Genomic DNA, 19,548 nt, shown 5'->3' with positions numbered 1-19,548 from the left:
CCCACCCCCACTCTGGCCTATCACCCTCACCTTAACCTCCTTCCACCTATCGCATTTCCCACGCCCCTCCCCCCCAAGTCCCTCCTCCCTACCTTTTATCTTAGCCTGCTGGACACACTTTCCTCATTCCTGAAGAAGGACTTATGCCTGAAACATCGATTCTCCTGCTCCTTGGATGCTGCCTGACCTGCTGCGCTTTTCCAGCAACACATTTTCAGTGCTGGAAATTTTGGCAAACATTAGGATTGTTAAGTCCCCAGGGCCAGACCAGATTTATCCCAGGCTGCTCCGGGAAGCGAGAAAGGAGGTTGCTAAGCCACTGGCGAGGATATTTGCCTCCTCACTCTCCACAGGAGCCGTACCGGAGGGTTGGAAGGAGGCGAATGTTGTTCCTCTTTTCAAGAAGGGGAATAGGGAAATCCCTGGCAATTAGAGACCGGTCAGTCTTACGACTGTGGTCAGCAAGGTTTTGGAGAGAGTTCTGAGGGATAGGATTTATGACTATTTGGAAAAGCAGTGTGATTAGAGGCAGTCAGCATGGCTTTGTGAGGGGCAGGTCATGCCTCACAAATCTTATTGAGTTCTTTGAGGAGGTGACGGGACAGGTCGACGAGTGGATGTGGTGTATATGGATTTCAGCAAGGCATTTGATAGGGTTCCCCGTCATAGGCTCACTCAAAGTCAGGAGGTATGGGAGACAGGGAGATTTGGCTATCTGGATCAGAATTGGTTGGCTGACAGAAAGCAGAGAGTGGTTGTAGATGGGAAGTATTCTGCCTGGAGGTCAGTGTTGAGTGGTGTCCCACAGGGCTCTGTTCTTGGGCCTCTGCTCTTTGTAGTTTTTATAAATGACTTGGATGAGGAGGTTGAGGGGTAGGTTAGTAAATTTTCAGATGGCACAAAGGTTGGAGGTGCCGTCGATAGTAGAGAGGGCTACTGCAGGCTGCAGCGCAATATAGATAGGATGCAGAGCTGGGCTGAGAAATGGCAGATAGAGTTCAACCTGGATAAATGCAAAGTGATGCATTTTGGAAGGTCAAACCAGAATGCTGAATATAGGATTAAAGACAAGTGTGGAGGAACAGAGAGATCTGGGTATTCAAGTGCATTGATCCCTCAAAGTCACACCCAAATGGATAGGGTTGTTAAGAAAGCATATGGTGTTTTGGCTTTCATTAACAGCGGGATAGGGGTTAAGAGCCGCAAGGTTTTGCTGCAGCTCTACAAGTCCCTGGTGAGGCCACACTTGGAATATTGTGTCCAGTTCTGGTCATCCTACTATAGGAAAGTTACAGAGGCTTTGGAGAGGATGCAAAGAAGGTTTACCAGGATGCTGCTTGGACTGGAGGGCTTGTCTTATGAAGAAAGGTTGAATAAACTGACTTTTCTCTGTGGAGAGGAGGAGGAAGAGAGGAGACCTGATCGAGGTGTACAAGATAAGGAGCGGCATGGATAGCTAGAGACAGAGATTTTTCCCCAGGGCAGGACTGACTGGTACAAGAAGTCATAGTTTGAAGATATTAGGAGGAAGGTATAAAGGAGACATCAGAGGAAGGTTCTTTATGCAGAGAGTTGTGAATGTATGGAATGTGTTGCCAGCGGTGGTGGTGGGAGCAGAGTCATTGGGGATATTTAAGCGACTGCTGGACATGCACATGGATAGCAGTGAATTTAGGGGTGCACAGGTTAGGTAATTTTATTTTAGATTAGGAATAATCCTCGGCACAACATCATGGGCGAAGGGCCTGTTCTGTGCTGTACTATGTTCTATTATTGGTAGAGGGATTGATTTTCGGAGTCACGAGGTCATGCTACAGCTGTACTAAACTCTGGTGCGGCCGCACTTGGAGAATTGTGTACCGTTCTGGTCACCGCATTATAGGAAGGATGTGGAAGCTTTGGAAAGGGTTCAGAGGAGATTTACCATAATGTTGCCTGGTACGGAAGGAAGGAAGGTCTTATGAGGAAAGGCTGAGGGACTTGAGGCTGTTTTTGTTAGAGAGAAGAAGGTTGAGAAGTGACTTAATAGAGACATATAAGATAATCAGAGGGTTAGATAAGGTGGACAGGGAGAGCCTTTTTCCTCGGATGGTGATGGCTAGCACAAGGGGACATAGCTTCAAATTGAGGGGTGATAGATATAGGACAGATTCAGAGGTAGGTTCCTTTCTCAGAGAGTAATGGGGGGTGTGGAATGCCCTGCCTACACAGTAGTAGACTCGCCAACTTTAAGGGCATTTAAATGGTCATCTGCAGTCATTGTTTTTACCTCGTTGATTTTAACCCTACTGCGAATCCTCTTGCAAGGATGCCTGCCTTGAAGAAGTTTTCCTCCTCTCTCTACAAGAATCTCAGGGAGTCTCTCTCTCATTGCAACTCCCAGGTCATTTCCTCAGCCCTGAAGCTCTTCAACCATGTCCTGAAACAAACTCGGTATCACAGCCACATTTGCTTCCCCACTGACCTATTGTACTCTATGCCACTCTCTCCCACCCCCACCCTCCTCTAGCTTATCTCTCCATGCTTCAGGCTCTCTGCCTTTATTCCTGATGAAGGGCTTTTGCCCGAAACGTCGATTTTGCCTGTCCTCGGATGCTGCCTGAATTGCTGTGCTCTTCCAGCACCACTGATCCAGAATCTGGTTTCCAGCATCTGCAGTCATTGTTTTTACCATATGGATGGTGATGGAATAGTGTAGGTTAGATGGGCTTCAGATTGGTTCCACAGGTCAGCACAATATAGAGGGCCGAAGGGCCTGTACTGTTCTGGAATGTTCCATGTGTATTGACATTCATGTCAGGTGTATTTAGAGATTAGGAATGTATTATAATTAATCTCTTCCAAGTAGAACAGGCTGATTTTAATTACTTTTTCTCTTGACAGTTCATTGTTTTATCCTGTTCGTTTGTGGATTTCTTTCGGTGGTAATTTCAATTCTCTTACTTTATCAATCAATACAAATTGGTGAGTAGCTGAGATATTAGATTCGAATAAAAGAATCTCAAACATTAGACTCCTAACTATTTCCATTTGGACTGGGGGGAAACCTGAAAGTTCCCCACATGAACACAGAAAAATTCTTCGCCTCCTGAAATATCAGTATCAAGGCTTATTTTGGGAAGACTTGAATATTAAAGCGGGGGTGTACTTCTGAGGCTCTGTTAGGCTCTGGTCAGACCACATTTGGAGTATTGTGTACAATCTTGGGCCCCATATCTTTGGAAGAAAGTACTGGCCCTGGAACATGTTCAGAGGAGATTCACGAGAATGGTCCCAGGAACAAAAAGCTTAACGTTTAAGGATTCTGGGTCTATACTCAATGGAGTTTAGAAGAATGAGGGGGGATCTAATTGAAACGTACAGAATAGTGAATGGCCTGGACAGGGTGGATGTTGGGAAGATGTTTCCATTGTGAGGAGAGACTAGGACCAGAGGGCACAGCCTTAGAGTAAAGGAAAGGCCTTTGAGAACGGAGAGAAGGAGAAACTTCTTCAGCCAGAGAGTGGGGAACCGATGGGATTCATTGCCACAGAAGGCTGTGGGGACCAGGTCAGTGAGGATATTTAAGATGAAGGTAGATAGGTTCTTGGGTATCAAGGGGGTCAAGGGTTACGAGGAGAAAGCGGGTGAATGGGGTTGAGAAACCTATCAGCCATGATTGAATGGTGGAGCAGACTGGATGGGCTGAATGGCCTAATTCCTGCTCCTGTGTCTTATGGCCTGTTTATTACATCAGGGATGGTTGTGTGGGAAGGATTCCCATCAGGAACGTTGTGCAAGGTTACTGTTTTGCACTGCTTGGATACTTAATATTAGTATCTCTACAATCTACAAACTGTTTGTCATTGCATGTTGATGATCTGTGTTTAATAATTATGATGCTATCTCTCTGAATTCAGCCTCTTTTAATGTTGATGTCCCAATGACCTGTACATGACACTGATTCTTCCAGTATGACTAATTGTCAGAATTTTAGGAAAGGATAACATTAAAGTAACCTTGTCTGTCTCTACATTGCATGCTGCAGCTTCACTCTGCCAATATCCCTCCGAAATGTTAATTACAAGGAGTTTACTTGCTGTGGTGGTCTACTTATTCCCTGTGTTTGCATCTGTCATCTACTACATCACATACCGTAAGTAAGAAGTTAGGTATTGGCTGTTAGAATTCTGTCTTATGTGTAATTCTCCATCTGATTGTAAAGTCTGTTCTTTCTCCTGTATCTTTTCGATGTGTCATGAAGATGTACCCATGCTGAGTTGGTCTGGAAATGGTTACCTGTTTATTGCACCGATGGTTTGTTTGCTGGCACGTGTGTATCATTGACCTCAGCCCTGGGTCAGTAACCCACCAAGGGCAGTTGTGGGACGTGGCTGAGCTAATCTGTCAAAAAGGAGGCATCCAACTGGGATTAGATAGCCAATCAGAGGCCATACACTGCTGAAAGATTGGCATCACCATGATTATGGGTAGGCACTGCTGATGAAGCTGGGAAAAGGAGATGAAGGCACTTTCTGAAAATACAATTGGTTACAGATGTCAGGCTGTCAGACCCTGACCCCAAATGGAAAGTTCTTGCTTGGGTCAGGACCTAGCTTTTGTGTACCTGTGTAAATGGCCTGATGTTGGTGATCCACCATATCGGACAGGCAAGATGCAGCATCTGACCCCACACTGGTGCTGAAGACCAAACTAAACCAGAAATCACCAGTTCCATCAGCCCTTCAGCTATCCTCCACCAGCTTCGAAATCCTTCTCAGCACTGCAGAGAGTCAGCAATAAGATTAATGATTGAATACTGTTTATGTGACATAGAAGAATATAAAACCACAAGAAATATTCAGTTCCTCATGCCTACTCTACCATTCAATAAGATCATAACTGTCTCATTCTGGCTACAAATCCACTTTCTTGTTTCTTCCCTATAATCCTTGACTTACTTGTTGGTAAAATCCTAATTCAGCCTTGAAAGTATTCACTGACTTGGCCCCCCCTTGTGTGGTTAGCTCAGTTGGCAGGACTGGTTTTCGATGCAGAGTGACACCAAGAGTGCAGGTTCAATTCCTGCACTGGCTGAGGTTACCATGAAACTCGCACCTTTTCAGCATTGCCCTTTATCTGATGCTTGGTGACCCTTGTGTTAAACTTGCCACCAGCTGTTTTTTGTAATGAGAGAGCAGCCCTATGATCCAATAGGATCAGCCGAATTTGTCTTTAACTTAATGATGATAACTTGTTTGCATTGTGAGAATTTTACAATCCAAGAAAGTAAACATTCAAAAGTATTGATTGCTTTTGACTTAGAAGCAAGTTTTTGGTTAAAGTTCCCAGAAAACCTGGCTGAGGTTAGATACAGGAGAAAAAGAGTCGTACAGAACAGTTAGAAAATAGGTTACCTCAGTGTAAGGATTTTAGTTAGAAAATTCCAGACCAGAAGTGTTTGGACCAAAACCTAGAAAAGTTATATGATGCTAAAAACATTTAAGCTCAGACTTATCTGAGAGACTAATCAAGGGCAAATTTGTCAAACTCTTAGGACCAGGAATTGAAAGAAGTGAAATCGATGGATGTGATAGAGAGAGGGCTATCTCTGGTAGTTGGCAATTGTAAAGTGATGGTGTTGGGATAGATAGGAGTTTTGAAATTTTTTTAAATCTTTCAGATTGTGATATATGTAAGTAGCACAAGTTCTTCTATTTTATCTTTTATTTTGTGTCATAAAATTCTTTTATAATTAAAATGAAATCTGCAGCGTTGCATGCTGGTGTTTCAGTGAAAGACCACCATATTATTATTTTTAAACTGGGTTTCAGTTTAGGATCTGACCTGTCCAGTTGCAACATCATCTGGGATCATGTTAGATGTTCCTGTTTATTTGCCAATGGAAGACTTTTGGATTTGGTTTAATGATGTTGGGCTGCTGGTCTCTTGTACCCTTCACCTCTCTTGTTTCCTTTATAACTTGCATTTTGAAATGTCTCTATTGAGCGATACTTCACTTTGGAAAGGATTTGCTTGCCTGTGTCCAGCTGAACTGTCTATAATTCCCAGTTTTCATTTTTCTTCCTTTCTTAAATAGAGGGGTTACATTATTTATCCCCTAAATCTTTCGGAAAGTTTCCATAGTTTATAGAGTCTTGGAAGAAAATCACCAGTGTGTCTACTATTTCTAGGGTGGTTTCTTTAAGTACTTAAGGATGTAGCTAATCAGGGCCTGGGGATCTACTGGCCTTCAATCCCATCAATTTTCTCAACCCTATTTCGGTACTATTCCAGATTTCATGCAGTACCTCAGTCTCTGTTGGAGTGGTTGGAGCGAGGTTGACCAGTTGCATTATGTTGAATAGGACATCCCTGACTGGGGCTGTCAGCCTGGGCTGATCAGGGAGTCGCTGAGACTCCCCTCACTCTCGGGACTGACTCTGAGCTAGTTGGTCAGAGTTCACGTACTGTGCACGTGGAAGTAAGGAATGACACAGTGATAGGATACCGGCTTCTCTGGAGGTATTTCACCCGTGTTTCCCCAACATCTCTGGGATGTTATGGCTGTTTTTCTTTACGAAAATATAGCAAAAGTACATTTTTCAATGATCAGTCATTTCTCAGCTCTCCGTTATCACGAGGGAGGTGATGACCCAGTGGAACTATCGGTGGATTGTTACTCCAGAGGCACAAGGAATATTCTGGGACTTGTGTTTCAATCCTGCCAAGGCAGAAGGTGCAATTTGAATTCAGTAAATCTCTGCAACTCAGAGTTTCTGATTGTAAGGGACCTTCATTTGTCTTCACCAATCTTTATCCCTTCACATCCCAATGGAAACCTTTGCAATCGGCTTTAATGTTCCCCATCAGCTTATTCTCCGACAATGCCTTTATCCTCCTTTGCAGAATTCTAAACTTCTCCCACTCCTCAGGGCTGCTATTTGTTTTTCTGGCCAGTTTTCTGCCTCTTCTTTGGCTCCAATACCCTTGGCTCTAACTTCCCTTGTAACCTTTTGTGGCAAACATTTTGCAGATGGAGTGCAATGTGGAAAAATCTGAACTGGTCTACTTTGGCAGGAAGAGTACAAAACCAGTCTATTGTATAAATAAAGAGAATCTGCAAAACTCTGAGCTACCAAGGGAACTGGGTGCAGCAGCTCATGAATCAGTTATATTAGAATGCAGGTCAGTAAGTGAACAGTAAGGCTGTGGCATATCAGGGCTTACTGCAGGTAAACATCTTGAGGTTTTACTGCAGCTGTACAAGTCCATATTGAGAACACATCTGGAGTAATGTTTACAGTTTTGATTTCCTTACTGATAAAAAGGATATCACTACATTAGAAGCACTTCAGTAAGGGTCATTCACCTCTTTTCTGGGATGAGAGCTGTTTATTTTCGGAGGAAAGGTTGAACAAGTTGGATCTGGACTCATTGAAGTGTGGAGGGATGAGAGAGGACCTCACTGAGACTTGACAGATCTCGAGGGGACTCTGAAAGGATTTCTCCTATTGCAGGCAATACGGTTTAAAAATAGGAGCTCTCTCTTTTAAGAAGGAGTTGAGAATTTCTTTTTTTTCTGAGGCTTGTGAGTCTGTGGCATTCTCCCCAGAACCCAATTAGACCATGTCCAGACAAATGAGGGTTTTGAAAGATGAGAATGTGACTGGGGAGTAGGGTTGAGACTACAACTAGCTCTGATTGAAAAGGGATGCAGACTCCAGGGACTGAGAGGCGTAAACCTGCTCCAAAGTCCTAGACCTGTGCTCCTTTATCATTAATTCTCTCAAATTAATACTGCCCATCTGTCTTTGGTTCTCAGTAGAACCTCATTGTTCACAATGTCATCCCAGTCTCTCAAATTGCAGCTTTTACACTCTGTTCATTTCTATCCTGACAGTTCGAGAACTGGAAATGTATCTCAAGTTGAAAGCAGTCAGACGAGCAACTGTACACATTTCAATACCAAATTAACACAGTGCTTTCAAATAAGGTATAGTATAAACAAGCAGAATGCGAAAGGCTGATAACTTACAAACGTTCCGACGGAAATTCATTAGTGCAGTACCACACGGTGCGGTGTCGGTGTGGTCTGTACCGCACGGTGCGGTGTCGGTGTGGTCTGTACCACACGGTGCGGCGTCGGTGTGGTCTGTACCACACGGTGCGGTGTCGGTGCGGTCTGTACCACACGGTGCGGTGTCGGTGTGGTCTGTACCGCACGGTGCGGTGTCGGTGTGGTCTGTACCACACGGTGCGGTGTCGGTGTGGTCTGTACCGCACGGTGCAGTGTCGGTGTGGTCCGTGCAGCACGGTGCAGTGTCGGTGTGGTCTGTACCACACGGTGCGGTGTCGGTGTGGTCTGTACCGCACCGTGCGGTGTCGGTGTGGTCTGTACAGCACGGTGCGGTGTCGGTGTGGTCTGTACCGCACGGTGTGGTCCGTACAGCACGGTGCGGTGTCTGTGTGGTCTGTACCGCACCGTGCGGTGTCGGTGTGGTCCGTGCAGCACGGGTGCGGTGTCGGTGTGGTCCGTGCAGCACGGCGCGGTGTCGGTGTGGTCTCTACCACACGGTTCGGTGCCGGTGTGGTCTGTACCACACGGTTCGGTGCCGGTGTGGTCTGTACCGCACGGTGTGGTTTCAGAGTAGTCTGTACCACACGGTGTCGGTGTGGTCTGTACCGCGTGGTGCGATGTCGGTGTGGTCTGTACCACACGGTGCGGTGTCGGTGCGGTCTGTACCACGGTGCGGTGTCAGTGTGGTCTGTACCGCATGGTGCGGTCTGTACTGTGTGGTGTCGGTGTGGTCCATGCAGCACTGTGCGGTGTCGGTATAGTCTGTACCGCACGGTGCGGTGCCGGTGCGGTCTGTACCGCACGGTGCGGTGCCGGTGCGGTCTGTACCGCACGGTGCGGTGTCGGTGCGGTCTGTACCACGGTGCGGTGTCAGTGTGGTCTGTACCGCATGGTGCGGTCTGTACTGTGTGGTGTCGGTGTGGTCCATGCAGCACTGTGCGGTGTCGGTATAGTCTGTACCATACGGTGCGGTGCCGGTGTGGTCTGTACCGCACGGTGCGGTGCCGGTGCGGTCTGTACCGCACGGTGCGGTGTCGGTGCGGTCTGTACCGCACGGTGCGGTGTCGGTGCGGTCTGAACCGCACGGTGCGGTGTCGGTGCGGTCTGTACCGCACGGTGCGGTGTCGGTGCGGTCTGTACCACATGGTGCGGTGTCGGTGGGGTCCGTGCCACGTGGTGCAGTGTCTGTGGGATTTGTGCCACACGGTGCGGTGTCTGTGTGGTCTGTGCCACACGGTGCGGTGTCGGCATGGTTTCTACCACATGGTGCAGTGTCATTGCGGTGTCGGTGAGGTCTGTACCGCACGGTGTGGTCTGTACATCATGGTGTAGTGTCGGTGCAGTCTGTACCACACGGTCCAGTGTATGTGCGGTCTGTACCGCACGGGGCGTTGTCGGTGCGGTCTGTACCGCGCTGTGCGGTGTCGGTGCGGTCTGTACCGCGCGGTGCGGTGCCGGTGCGGTCTGCACCGCGCGGTGCCGGTGCGGTCTGCACCGCGCGGTGCGGTGTATGTTTGGTATGTACTGCACGGTGCGGTGTCGGTGCGGTCTGTACCGCACGGTGCAGTGTCGGTGCGGTCTTTACCGCACTGCGGTGTCGGTGTGGTCCGTGCAGCGCGGTGTCGGTGTGGTCTGTACACCAGGTTGTGCTTTCGGTGTAGTCTACCACGTGGTGTCGTTGTCGGTGTGGTCTGTACTGCATGGTGTGGTGTTGGTGTAGTCTGTATCACACGGTGCGGTGTATGTGTGGTCTGTACTGCACGGTGCAGTGTCGGTACAGTCTGTACCGCACGGTGCGGTGTCGGTGCGGTCTGTACTGCAATTTGTCGGTGCGGTCTGTACAGCAATTTGTCGGTGCGGTCTGTACTGCACGGTGTCGGTGCGGTCTGTACCGCACTGTGCGGTGTCGGTGCGGTCTGTACCGCACAGTGCAGTGTTGGTGTGGTCTGTACTGCACGGTGTGGTGTCGGTGTGGTCTGTACCGCACAGTGCAGTGTCAGTACGGTGTCGGTACGGTCTGTACTGCACGGTGCGGTGTCGGTGTGTTCTGTATCGCGCAGTGTCAGTGCGGTGTCGGTGTCGTCTGTACGGTGCGGTGTCGGTGCGGTCTGTACCGCACGGTGCGGTGTCGGTGTGGTCTGTACTGCACGGTGCGGTGTCGGTGTGTTCTGTATCGCGCAGTGTCAGTGCGGTGTCGGTGTCGTCTGTACCACACGGTGCAGTGTCAGTGCGGTGTCGGTGTGGTCACAGCTATACTGTTCCTCATTACCACAACGCTGGGGTTCACAGAGAGATTCATTCAGATTTAGAAAAGTGGAAGAAAATGAAGACAGGCCAGGTCATGGATATATCCAGCATGAAAACCAATCCCTTGGTCCAGCCTGTCCATGTATACCAGATATCCTAAGTTAAGCTGGACCCATTTGCCAGCATTTGGCCCGTATCCCTGTAAACTCTTCCTATTCATGTACCCATCCAGATGCCTTTTAAATGTTGTAATTGTACCAGGCTCCACCACTTCCTCTGGCAGCTCATTCCATACACACACCACCCTCTGTGTGAAAAAGTTATTCCTCAGGTCCCTTTTAAATCTTTCCCCTCTTCCCTTAAACCTCTGCCCTCTACTTTTGGATCCTGAGGAAAAGACTGTTTGTTCACCCTATCCCTGCCCCTTCATGATTTAATAAACCTCCAAACGGTCCCCCCTCAGCCTCTGACGCTCCAGAGGAAGGAAGCCCCAGCCTATTCAGCCTCTCTCTTGTTAACTCAAACCCTCCAACCCAGAACAGATTTATAAGGATGTTGTCAGGGTTTGGGGGTTTGATCTATAGGGAGAGGCTGGGGCTATGTCACTCTGACTGTCCCCAGTGAAAGGATCAAGCCCTGGCATAAGGCTGCAGGGAGGGATGCAGGTTAAGGAAGGGTATTGGAGAGGAGTTAAAAAGATCATGGAGTCAGGAGTCACCTAACCTCACAACTAACGAATGGTATCAGGCTGCAGATTCTGTAAAAGATCAGAACAGTACCTAACCACTCGCTGGACCACATTTCCTAACAGCCTTACATAAACTGAGTTGGTCTTGGTGCTGCATATACCCAAAGGATTTGTTTTTTAGTTTTAGTCCGTAGTGATTGAGTTGGTCTTGTTTTCCAGGCAACTTAATCACAAGAAGCAGATGTCGACCCTTGCTGTCTCCTGTCCTTTTCCACAGGCTGCTATCTTTAAACAAAGGCTTAATACAGGAGCGACAATAAACTGCAGATAACATCAGCTTGTGGGTTAAAAACCTCTTCAGTAATAATTTCATTCAGAACTTGAATGATTATGGAATTTTTCTAACCAGCTGTCTGTCCAATAGACAGCTATGATTATTGTCGTTGTTAAAAGGAAGGAATACTGTTTTTTTTTGTGCATAAATCACCAGATGCTGACAATTGCTGGGACGTCATAGCCTTTGTCATTGCAATTTTCAATAAAATGAAAAAGCAGCTCTTGCAGACACACTGACTGGTGTCATCTTTCAGCTACGCCATTACCAGGAGGAAATGATCCACATACACAGCCCTATTACTGCTAGACCACAATATACCCAGATACTGCTGGTCTGCCTTAATACTTTCCCCAGAAAGGAAAACATTTGGCACAGACCAGCTGAATCCCTGCGGAGGTCAGATCCCTCTGTTGGTCTGAGCTTCCTTGTGTCTTGCCAGTTATTCAGTACTTCCTTGCCTTGTGACTTATTTTAAAGTACATAACTACACACTGACCAGGATTAAATACCATGTGCTATCCAGCCAATCTGTCTATATCCTCCTGTAACTTTCATCTACTTCCTCACTGTCAATCTCCCAACCTTTGTTTATGTCAACCACCCTCTTCCCCTCAGATTCATGTCGATATTGTTTATGTATACCACAACCAATCAGGGTCCTAGCCCTAATTCCTGCTGTGTGCCACTGGACACCAGCCTTCAGTGACACAAAGTCTTCTACCACCCTCTGTCTCCTACCACTAAGACAATTACCTGGATCCCATGTGCTTTTACCTTCTCAATCGGTTTCCAGTCTGGGACCTTGTTCAAAGCTTTGCTGAAATCCATGTAAATTACATCTACACACCTGGAGACCTCCTCACAAACTTCTGTCCAGTTCATTAGGCCTGACCTCCCTCTGACAAAGCCATGCTGACCATCCCTGGTCAAACCTTGCCTTTCCACGAGGAGATTAGTGGTCTCCTTCAGAGTGTTTTCCAAATTTCCTTCCTAATAACCGTGAGACTCACTGGTCTATAATTCCGTGGTTTACCTCTACCACCCTTCCTGAAAACTGCAATCACGTAACTGTTCTCCAGTCCTCTGGCAATTCCCCCGTGGTTCTCCCTCAATCTGCTCTGTTATAGGGAAAACAACCTGAGCGTATCCAGGTTCTCTTCATCGCTGAGAATCTCCTCTGCATCCCCACCACTGCAATCACACCCTTTCTAGAGTGTGGTTTAAGGTACAGCTCCAACCTAACCTCCCTGCTCCTATAATCTAATCCATGTCCGATAAAGGTCAGTGTCCCATATCCCTTCTTAACTACCGTATTAACCTGTCCTGCCTCATTCAGGGATCTGTGAATGTGTACAACCGAGATCCCTATGTTACTCTGAGCTCCCTAGTGCTCTGCCATTCACTGAGTGCTCCCTTGTCTTGTTCCATCGTCCATGACCTCAGACTTTCCAGGGTTAAATTCCATCTGCTACTGAAATAACAATCACCCAAACAATCTTCATGTGATCTGCAAACTTACTTATCAACCTCCGCCACATTCCCATCCATGTCGTATACACACGTCACAAACTATAAGGGTCCCAGCGCTGATCCCTGTGCCACTCCACTGGACACCAGACTCTGGTCACACAAACATTCTTCCACCACCACCACCCTCGGTCTCCTGGCACTAAGCTGATATGATTAGATTAGATTAGATTCCCTACAGTATGGAAACAGACCCTTTGGCCCAACAAGTCCACACCGACCCTCCGAAGAGTAACCCATCCAAACACATTTCCCTCTGACTAATGCATCTAACACGACGGGCAATGTAGTGTGGCCAATTCACCTAACCTGCACATCTTTGGACTGTGGGAGGAAATCAGAGCACCCGGAGGAAACCCACGCAGACACTGGTCGCCCAAGGCTGGAATTGAACCTGGGTCCCTGAGCTAACCACTGAGCCACTGTGCCAACCCACAATATTGGATCCAACTTGCCAAGTTACCCTGAATCCCACATGCTTTTACCTTCTTCATTACTCTGTCAAATGCTTTGCTGAAATCCATATCAACTGCCCTACCCTCGTCTACATATCTGGTCACCACCTTGAAAAATTCTATCAAATTTATCAGGCCTGATGTCCCTCTGACAAAGCCATGCTGACTATCCCTGATCAAACCTTGCCCCTCCAAGTGGAGAATAAGTCTCTCCTTGAGAATCTTCTCCAGTAGTTTCCCTACCATTGATGTGAGATACACTGCTCTGTAATTCTCTTTTATGTCTACCACCCTGTTCCCCAGTCTTCTTACACCATTCTTAAAGCTGAAGGGATCAAAGATTTTGGGAAGAAAGCGGGAACAGGGGACTGAGTTGGATGATCAGCCCTGATCATATTGAATGGGGGGGAAGCAGGGCTAACTGGCCTTCTATGGGTCAAATTGAAAGAAAAATTGTACATTCCTTCCAATGCTTGTGGAGATGAAAAGGTAGCAGAAAGTTTAATAATCAGCAAAAGATAATCAAAAAAAGGCGAAAGCTGTATCTGAAGAAAGCTGATCTACACTCACTGATGTTTGCACACTTGTGGAAAGACTTCGGGGTCAGGAATTTGAAATAAAACAGAAATGAGAAGGAACAGGGCTCTCTATTGTTTGGAATTCTCTTCCACATTGAGCAGTAAAGGCTGGATCCATTTAATCTATTCGAGGCTGAGTTAGAGGAGCAAGTGGTTATGAGGGATATAGGCAGGAGGGTAGAGTTAAGGTGACAGTCAGCTCAGATATCATCATTCCAAACAGCAAAGCCAGCTCAAGAGGCTGAAAGATCCACTTCTGCTTCCAATTACTACATTCTTCTTACAGATTTTTAATCCACCACCTATAGAAAATATTGTTTTCTCCCTACAAACAAACTTCAGAGTTCAGTCATCCTGAGTACTGTACTGGCTGAGTGTATACAGGCAGTTCTGCTATAATGTAGTAGGTCAGTTCTCGTGCAATCCTGTCTTATAAGGAAATTGTGTAATAGCAGCACCACCGAAACTAATGGGGTTGGAAACGTGTTATAACCAATATACGCTTTAGAAAGTGTCCCCAGTTCATCCATCATGTTATAGTGAATTTGCATTAACAAAATGCACATGATAGCAGAACGACCTGGGGTGTACTGTTCCTTGGTTCAGATTCATTCTGTTCACTTTGCATTACTCCAATTATTTGCCACTTACATTATTAAAAATGCTGCCAACTCATTGCTAGTTCGCTCTCCTCAACACATTATCCCATTTCTTGTAATCTTTCATGAGCTGTTGTTTAATGGTTTCAAAGGCATTTTTTGAGAAGATTTGTAGCTCAGGTTGAGGTTCTGGTTGTAAGTTTGCTCGCTGAGCTGGAAGGTTTGTTTTCAGACGTTTCGTCACCGTGCTTGGTAACATCTTCAGTGAGTCTCCGGGGAAGCGTTGGTTTTCTGTCCAGCTTTCTATTTGTGTGTCTGGGTCTGTTCGGGTGGGTGACTTAACTCTGTAACGTTTACATATGTATGCATGCATATGTAGGCTTAACAAGTGTTATGGACCAGACTGAAACCCCTCAAAACATTTAGAAAATAGTCTAGACCTTACATTTACCTTTAGAATAACAAGTTAGTAAAGATGCAATTTGATTGGTCAAACTACTAGACATTAAGTAAAATACACTTTGCTTTTACACTACAGTTAAAAATCAGACAAAATTTTTAAAAATTTAAATGACTTAAGCATTTCAATAGAGTTAAAGTTAACAAATTATTTATGTTAATTACTACAAATGAACTGTTGTTGATGAAGGGCTTATGCTGGAAACATTGATTCTCCTGTTCCTCGGATGCTGCCTGACCGGCTATGCTTTTCCAGCACCACACACTTTGTTCCTGTTCCAATATAGTAACTTGCTATAAATAAGCCCTTAGCAAAGGCTAATTTAGTTAAATAGATTTATTTATTTCCTACAACACGTATGCAACATTTTCTCTGCCAGCACTCCACTCCACCCCCACTATTGCATAAATGTTACCCCCTCAACAATTCACAGCCGTTCTGATGAAGAGTACTCTAAACCTGAAATGTTAGCTTGCTGTCTCTCTCCATGGATGCTGCCTGGCCCACTGTGATCTATGGTGAAGTGGGAGTTGACACGGGGTATGCTAACAAGGGGCACACAGATACAAGATGGTCGCTGAGCCATAGGTTGGTCACTTAGCACACAAGATGGCTGCTGAGACATTACATGGGAAAATACAGCAAAGGACACACAGATACTGCCTGAGGTCAACAGGCTACCAGTACAATAGACACAGATTATTAGTTTAAGGTGGGAAGGGAGAGAATACACACCGGTAACGTCTACTGCCCACCAAAGTGTCAGAGTCCAGCCACCATCTTCAATAGATATGTGAACTACCTGAGACTGCTTGTATACAAGGGTTAATACTTCAGATCTGCAATAATGGGAAACAATCTTCCTTCTCAGGAAGAACGATCACTGCAGCAATGGACCCCTGCGTAGCTGCTGAAACTGACAATGACTCTGTAATGTTTTCTGTAAACAATCCATGCTGTACAAGCACAGACTCGGTACTTGAACAATTATACCATGAAATGTATAAAGTATCATGACGTGTGCTCGGAGGGGGAGAGAAGGCTGGTAGCTGACAGCTGTGCTTCCAGACATCTCTCTCTCTCCCCGGAGTTCCGGTTTCTTTGTACAATAAACTCTGCCGTTGAATCCCAATTCTGAATCCGAGACTGGTGATTTTCCCCACAATGATTGGTGCTGCGAGCAGGGTCTCCCTACTCCTGGTGTTCTGGTCAAAGGCCACCATCAGAGAGCTGGGGTAAGAGACACTTTGAAGAGTCAGACTGGGCCAAAGACTCAGTTTAAAAGGATATACCTTAGTAAGGTATAACTCGTATGATGGTACTGGCCTGTGTGGAAGTGCATGCCTGAGGGGGGTAAGTGGGAGAGTGTACTAACCAGCTGCTTGTGCTGAAACGACCAGAGGACAAAGTAGTGCCTGCCTCAGACTGGTTGTTAGAGGGGTAGCCTACTCACGTGATGGTTGGGAATTGAGATGCCAAGGGCACTAGGAGCTGTGATGCACAAGTGGCAAAGTCGGGTAACGTTGGACTCTGTAGGGGCAGAGTCCATTTAGAGCCTAGTCAAAGGTTGGCTGCTGTCTGTTATTGTGTTTTAAATTGAAGTGGTGAGGAAGAGGAGCTGATCACTCTGACCAAAAGCCAAACTCCAGTGGAGCAGAACGTTACTGAGGTGGGAAGGGTGGACACTGAGTAACCGTGATACTCTGTCGGTCCATAGCAGAACGACAGAGCTTGAATAGTGGCGATGGCTGGGAGGGTAAAAGGTCCCCTGGGTAGAGAGCACCCTGGGCTAAAGGTAGGTTTCTGGGCCTATGGGCAGTGTTGGGTCAGTAGAGGTGGCTGGGAAGGTAAAGGAGTCCTGATAGAGAGCACACCCTATTGAGCCAATATTCTCAGCCAACCTGTAGGTACTGACGTGTAGTGGTGGCCGTGAGAGTAGAGAGGTCGCACCGTTAGAAACCACACCTTGCTACAGGCTGCTACAGCCATACAGACGGTGCTGAGACAGTATTAGTGGCCATGGGGTAGAGAAGTCCCCACTAGTTAAGGACACTTCACTGTTGGTGGTATCCAGGGTTATACAATCTGTGAGATGGCAGATCAGGATTTTAAAGGGAATACTGCAGGTTCCCTTATTGAGAAATAGAAGACAGACCAGCGCTGACAGAACAGATAAAGAAAAGGGGGGGTTGGACCCATTCCAGACATTAGTACAGCAGCAGAATTGGATTGACAAACAAAAACGAAATAAAACTAAAAAGATTGGGGTAATGTTAGTGTATCAATCAGCAGGCCTAATTGAACAAGTGGAGAACGAGCCAAAAACGAATTGAGGAGCTGGAGGACAGGATAAAGGAGCTAGAACACAGATTAGAAAAAGTACAGGAGGAAAGGGAGACTGACTCTCTCCCTTCCTACGAAACCGTCCAGCAGGGACCAACTGCTCCCTCAGCAGAGCAGGTACAAGAATATAACCTAGGGGAGGGATAGAGTTGCAGCGAAAGGCAACAGAGCATAGCCTCACAGTGCAAACACGAGGTTCTGGACGGCGAGATGGTATATGGGGAGGGCACCAACTGCACTTGAGGGACAGACACCAGCTGGTCTGGGCAGCCTGCCCAGCAGCCAGATGGAGATGGGTAGCTGACAGACCCGATACCACAGCAGCCTGAGACTATAGGGGAGGATGGTGGACACATGGCCGTTGCCCTTACAGCTAAGATAGATGCCCAACAGGTCCCTTCGCCCATTTTAAAGAAGAGATCCTGCAGGTATTAGGAAATGCTCCCACGAACTGGAGCAAAATTCCGATCACCAAACAGCTAAAAGGGGAAGGAGCCTCTGAGTATAGGGAACAATTATTTAGCATATACCAGGAGTGGTCAGCACAAGCAAACCCAGATTGTGGGGACCAGGCTTTCAGAGACTGGCTCTCTCGCGCCCGTCAATCCATCCTGAAAATGGGAGTGATAATGTCCCAAAATGATGACGACCTGGTAAAGGAGGCTAGCGGGGTGCAGGAGACAGAAGTTCCCGCAATAAAAACAAAACCTGACAGAGCAGCCTACCAGAACAGAGGTGAAGGCAGAACCAAACTCTCCTGCCACAACCGGGACACTTTGACAGAGACTGTCCGGCCCCACAGGCAGGGAATAGGACAAGGAACAGCAGCCACTGCAATAGAGCAGGGCATACAGAGGCAGGGAAAAGCATGGGGGAACCCCAAACAACACACGGAACACCTCGGAACCGCGGGACTCCTGAGATCCACAGAGCTGACAGCCAGCTGCCCCCGTTCGTAAGAGTAAGGGAGAGAGGAGGATTTACGTACCTGCAGGAGTTGGAGGTAGGAAATGTGAGACACTGGTAGACACAGGAGCGGCCGTATCTATCACCAACTTACCCTTACTCCACACAAACAAAATGATCCACCTTACTGGTAGTCTTACTTAAGCAAGACTACCCGCGTGGAAATCAATAACTTATATATCCCTGTGAGATGTTATGTACACCAAAAGAATGAAGGCACCATAATGGAAATGACTCATTGAAGGAATACAAAGTCTCGATTGACTGTGCAAAAGGAAAACTGATCTGGCCAAAACAGGACGATTGAAAGACCGAGATTGGGAAACTTACAAGTCACCTCGAGACTATTAAAATAGCTACAGCCACCAGTAGGGACTGGAACCTTGAAAAGGGGGGGATTCGGAACCATCTGCACCTCCATCCCTGAGGTATGGGCAGAGACAAAGCTAGACATAGGTTTAGTCGAGATAGACCCTATAATGGTGCCTGGATTGGAGTATAAGCCCCACCAGCAGTACCCAATCAGGCCTGAAGCAGAGAAAGCAGTTGCAGAGATAGTTAAAGAACTAGTGAGACAGGGGATTCTCAGAGTGACCACAAGAAAAACCAATTCCCCAATATGGCCATTAATAAAGCCTGATGGGAGCTTTAGACTCACCATTGACTATATGGGGCTAAACAAGGTCACCCCCAAAATGCATCCCGTTGTATAGCAGACCCCTCTACAATTCTAAACAGATTGGCCCCTGAGCACAACATTTTCACCATATTAGACATAGCCAACGGATCCTGGTCCATCCCACGACACCCTGGATTCCAGAATAAATTCGCCTTCACAGTAAGGGACTGTAAATGTGGACTCAGCTGCCACAGGAGATCCACACTATCTTTCACCGAGTGATGAGCAACATCTAAGTAATATAATCTAATCTAATCTAATCTAATCTTCAACGAAACAGATTTACCAGAAGGGAGCATGGCCTTACAATACGTGGACGATATCCTGATTACATAAGGTTGAGGAAACAAGGTTCAGACAGAGCGTTGGAGGGATACAGGATAGCCAGGAGGGAGCTGAAGAAAGGGATTAGGAGAGCTAAGAGAGGGCATGAAAAATCTTTGGCGGGTAGGATCAAGGATAATCCCAAGGCCTTTTATGCATATGTGAGAAACAAGAGAATGACGAGAACGAGGGTAGGTCCGATCAAGGACAGTAGTGGGAGACTGTAAATTGAGTCAGAAGAGATAGGAGAGGTCTTGAATGAGTACTTTTCTTCAGTATTAACGAA

At 46.8% G+C, this 19,548-nt stretch overlaps 2 protein-coding genes across 2 annotated transcripts in view; both read left to right on the top strand.

Moving 5' to 3' along the window:
* Window positions 1-11,609, top strand: part of LOC122541527 — a 55,762-nt gene extending 44,153 nt beyond the window's left edge. The window contains exons 8-11 of the mRNA XM_043678354.1: window positions 2,884-2,964; window positions 4,028-4,135; window positions 7,883-7,975; window positions 11,214-11,609. Coding sequence (XP_043534289.1) covers window positions 2,884-2,964; window positions 4,028-4,135; window positions 7,883-7,975; window positions 11,214-11,325 — 394 coding nt within the window. The 3' untranslated portion in view covers window positions 11,326-11,609. The remainder of the gene's footprint in view (window positions 1-2,883; window positions 2,965-4,027; window positions 4,136-7,882; window positions 7,976-11,213) is intronic.
* Window positions 11,610-18,161: 6,552 nt separating this feature from the next.
* The window catches only part of LOC122541526 (death domain-associated protein 6-like), a 42,875-nt gene continuing 41,488 nt past the window's right edge, over window positions 18,162-19,548 (top strand). The window contains exon 1 of the mRNA XM_043678353.1: window positions 18,162-18,296. Coding sequence (XP_043534288.1) covers window positions 18,162-18,296 — 135 coding nt within the window. The remainder of the gene's footprint in view (window positions 18,297-19,548) is intronic.

Source organism: Chiloscyllium plagiosum, chromosome 37 (genome assembly GCF_004010195.1).
Source record: "Chiloscyllium plagiosum isolate BGI_BamShark_2017 chromosome 37, ASM401019v2, whole genome shotgun sequence".
NCBI lineage: Eukaryota > Metazoa > Chordata > Chondrichthyes > Orectolobiformes > Hemiscylliidae > Chiloscyllium > Chiloscyllium plagiosum.
This window is presented reverse-complemented; position numbering and strand designations above follow the sequence as displayed.